Source organism: Chaetodon trifascialis, chromosome 2 (genome assembly GCF_039877785.1).
Source record: "Chaetodon trifascialis isolate fChaTrf1 chromosome 2, fChaTrf1.hap1, whole genome shotgun sequence".
NCBI classification, from domain to species: Eukaryota; Metazoa; Chordata; class Actinopteri; order Chaetodontiformes; family Chaetodontidae; genus Chaetodon; species Chaetodon trifascialis.
The window spans coordinates 27779667-27783304 of NC_092057.1; the positions used below are offsets into that span (position 1 = coordinate 27779667).

General features: G+C 39.4%; 1 protein-coding gene across 1 annotated transcript; it reads right to left on the reverse strand.

The window, feature by feature from the left end:
- Positions 1-556: 556 nt before the first annotated feature.
- cxcl18b (chemokine (C-X-C motif) ligand 18b) lies at positions 557-2290 on the reverse strand. Its single transcript, XM_070985134.1, has 4 exons — positions 2150-2290; positions 1852-1966; positions 1643-1735; positions 557-1017 (listed from the first exon to the last, which is right to left on the reverse strand). The coding sequence occupies exons 1-4, from the start codon at positions 2220-2222 to the stop codon at positions 957-959; spliced, it is 342 nt and encodes a 113-aa protein (XP_070841235.1). The 5' UTR covers positions 2223-2290; the 3' UTR covers positions 557-956.
- Positions 2291-3638: the final 1348 nt, after the last annotated feature.

Genomic DNA, 3638 nt, shown 5'->3' on the forward strand with positions numbered 1-3638 from the left:
GGTGGCCCATGGATGGGCCATGAAGCCTTAAGGGTTCCTCACAGAAAAAGTGAGGATAGTTCAGATTTCTGTTTCAGAGTTTCAGGTTGTTTCATTGTTGCTCTACCAACCTAAGAATTGAAAAGTTTAGCAGTCTAATCACTTTTCACCTCGGTGGAGTCATGAGATGCTTCAGGAATCCATCTCACTGTCAACTGGGCTGCAGCTGCTGCAAACAGCTGTGGTCAGATTTTCTCATGGGCATCATTTAATTGTTATCATGCAAAGCCCCCTTCTCCCTGAGGAGAGAGCATCTTCGTGTGACAACAATTAATTTGTTGCTCCCTGCAACAAAGTCACTTCAGTGTCGTCAAGTGCCAGCTGCGTCTTTGCAGCAGAACAATTGTTTTTATTTGGATACTCTGCGACCGCTCAGCTGCAGAAATACTGGTGGTAAGCCATTGGTTTCATTAGGAGGGTGAAGAAATTCCAAAGAATTTTCTTTTCTTTTTTTTTTTTTTTCTTTAATTTTGGCCAGAGAATAACTGAATTAAAAACAAGCAGAATGCATGAAGTTGTATCAAAATCAGCTTTATTTTCACACATCTGTAAAAAAATTTTTTTACAATAAATAAGTCAGCATAAATAATATTTTCAAGCAAAAAAATAAAGATATGTTCATTTCAAAAGTGGCCTTTTTACACAGACATGCTGCTATTGTACTGTGTATTTTTATGCTCGCCCTAACTTCCACAACTTCTCTTCTTTACTCCATACCCTTCCTGCCTCCTAGCAGTTAATCATTTCCCCTCCCACTGTTCTTCCCCTCTGTGTCATTTCCCAATCCTCTCCAGTGCAGGAGTTCAGTGAAAGCTCTGCTCTCAACATTCTTAGGCTTGTGTGCTCAGTCTTCATGTCACCTCCGGTACTGCGGTCAGTTAACGTTTCTCCCCAGGCAGACCTCCCCCCTTGTACTTTCATTCTGCCTTCCTTTTTCTATCAATGCATTCCATCTTACGGCTCTCATTTTTGTTTATTCTGAAAAGAGTGAGGAAGAAAAACTGGGATTAGGCCAGAGGACTAATACAAAACATCTGGTGGTTTGTGCAACAAGTCACATGTTCATGTGTGATGAGATTTGTTGAGCCAACCTTTTGTAATAAAACCCCTCTTATTTGCAGAAGATTGCTGTGTCAATGACTTTGTGTTTTTTGCAGAGTAAACTGAGAAGTTTTGCCAGGCAGAGTTTTGGCTCTAAAAAATACATTCTGATGTTACATCTTGGGACCAAATCAAACGTTTTTAAGTGCTGTTATTTTCTGCCCCAACTCTCCTGAAAGCAGTGCAAAATCCAATTGTTGCTGGAGGATTCAGTCAGTAGAGCTCAGACACCTTTCTGAAAAGATGAATCTGTTTGCAAATTCAAACTCAGATTGCCTAAAGTAAGAGTGGATGCTTAGCTTTTAAAAATATCTTTCAGTTTGGCAATTTAGCAAAGAAGAAGTGGAAAAGAGCAGTCGATCCCAGCTACATCATCTAAGATGTTTAGATTTCTTTAAAAGAATCTCATTCCAAAGTTTTTTTTTTAGTTGAAGCTGATGTTATTGTGTTACAGCTAAGCAGTGATGTTGTTTGAGGGGATGATTTGCAGGGTGTAACTTACCTTTCCCAGCATCTCAGAAAAGCTTTGGCCATCTTTCCCTCAGTGTTCATACAGATTTTCTCAGTGGAGTTATCTGGATTGTTCATGGTCACACTAAAAAATACACACATAAAAAAAAAAAAAAAATCAGTCAGAATCAAATCAAAGTCAACACAGCTTGATCAGAATGCTATTAGTCAGCAGATCTTCAAAGTTGTATTTAGACTTACATTAATTCAATTTTATTGCATCCAGGTCGTCTTTCAAGGACTTGGAAATCCGACATGTTGCCTTTGATGAACTTGATTGTGTCGTGACATGAGCACCGTCCAGGAAAGTCATGAGCTGCAGCAAAAAGTTTTTCAAAAGCAGTTGTTTTTTTTGGTTTCAACACAGAAACGTCTAACTAAATGTAGGTATATTAAAAGAACGAGAGTCTTACAGTATATTTGAACAATGCATTGTTAGTTTCAGTCTTTTCAGTGTTTCTCCTTGTTGTTTAACATTTTAAACTGCATTTTAACTCACCTTGGTAAAGCTGTATGCAAACTGCAGCCACAACAACCAGCAATAGAGCACCGCTTTTTTGTGTTAATGCCATTTTTCTGTGTAGAGACAGATAAGTCCACAGATCCCTTGGAGAAGAAAGTGAGAGTTCGGCAGGTTGGGCAGAGTGAGGAGCTGCTGCAAGCCTCTTCCCCTTTTATAGGCAGCACACAGTGGGTTTCCATGCTTTTTCCCGTCAAGCCAAACCTGAAACAGGCTCTGGAATTTCCACACTCACTCTAGAGACACACACTGGAATGTGCTCAGAACTCCTTTCACAGACAAGGGAACGGAAAAATGATGCGTTCATTAAGTGGATTCCTGTGTAAATCATAAGCAAAGATGATTAATACATTACTGCACACTTTGCCCAGGCATGTCCAGACAAACCAAACTCTGAATAAACTATGTTGCCTGTCAAGAACGAGTACAGTTGCACCATGCTGACTTTGATAAAAGTCCTTCTGACTAGAAGTGAAGCTTTCTGTGTTATCAAGCAAGACAAGGTGGGAGGTCTACTTTAAACAGTGTATTGTGGAGTACTGATTAAAAGCTAAAAACTGTTACTGTATAAACTGAGCCTGAAGCATTTATTTATGTATGTTATTATGATTAGGCTTTAATACTTGTTCTGAATAACAAATACTGCACATGAATCTATGTACAAGGAACTGTACTAGGAAGTGTTTTGCATAATGTCTAAACTTTTACAGAACAACTTTCTAATTCTGTCTTATGTGTTCTTCGACATTCCTTGTGTGTTAACCATGTCACCATAAAAACCTGGTGACATGCAGAACCACTGAGGGGGGTTGGAAGTCAGCCACTGGCCGGAAGAAGGCCAACAGACGGAGGACAACCACCTGTTCCATGGAACAGTTTCACTCTGGATAATGGTTTACCACATGTGATGAATCAGCTCCTGTTTCCAGTATTTACACGAGCATTTGCGTGGCATATACATGCTGTGGCAAGTATCATTGCAGTCATGACTGAACAACGCACAGCGTGTGAAGAGTTCACTTTCCCATACCCCACACAGGGGATACGTTTCACAATAGATAAACATGTCACTCAGTGGTAGCTCTGCCAGGAACTCGTATTTCAGCCTTTTGCAGCCCGAACGCATTTCAAGCTAACGTGCTACATGCAGTATCTGCTGAAAATAAATCAAAGCATCCACATGCTCTTTCAATACTGGTGTATGCAATGTTCACTTTTCAGATTTTCTTTCTTTCTTTCTTTCTTTCTTTCTTTCTTTCTTTCTTTCTTTCTTTCTTTCTTTCTTTCTTTCTTTCTTTTCTTTTCTTTTCTTTTCTTTTTTTTACAGACAATGAAATGTGACAGGCATTGCCTCAAGGTGAAAACTTATCAGTGCACAAGTATAATGACAAATATGAAGCAAATGTCATGGGACTTAACAGAAGGATCTAAATAACAAGCTTGTCCATTGTGATGCCAGCACAGCACT

Coding starts and splice junctions, on each gene's coding strand:
- cxcl18b (XM_070985134.1), bottom strand. CDS start 2,222: ATGGCATTAACACAAAAAAGCGGTGCTCTATTGCTGGTTGTTGTGGCT. Junction 1,967..2,149: donor TTGCATACAGCTTTACCAAG/GTGAGTTAAAAT, acceptor TTTTTGCTGCAG/CTCATGACTTTCCTGGACGG. Junction 1,018..1,642: donor TTTCTGAGATGCTGGGAAAG/GTAAGTTACACC, acceptor CACTCTTTTCAG/AATAAACAAAAATGAGAGCC.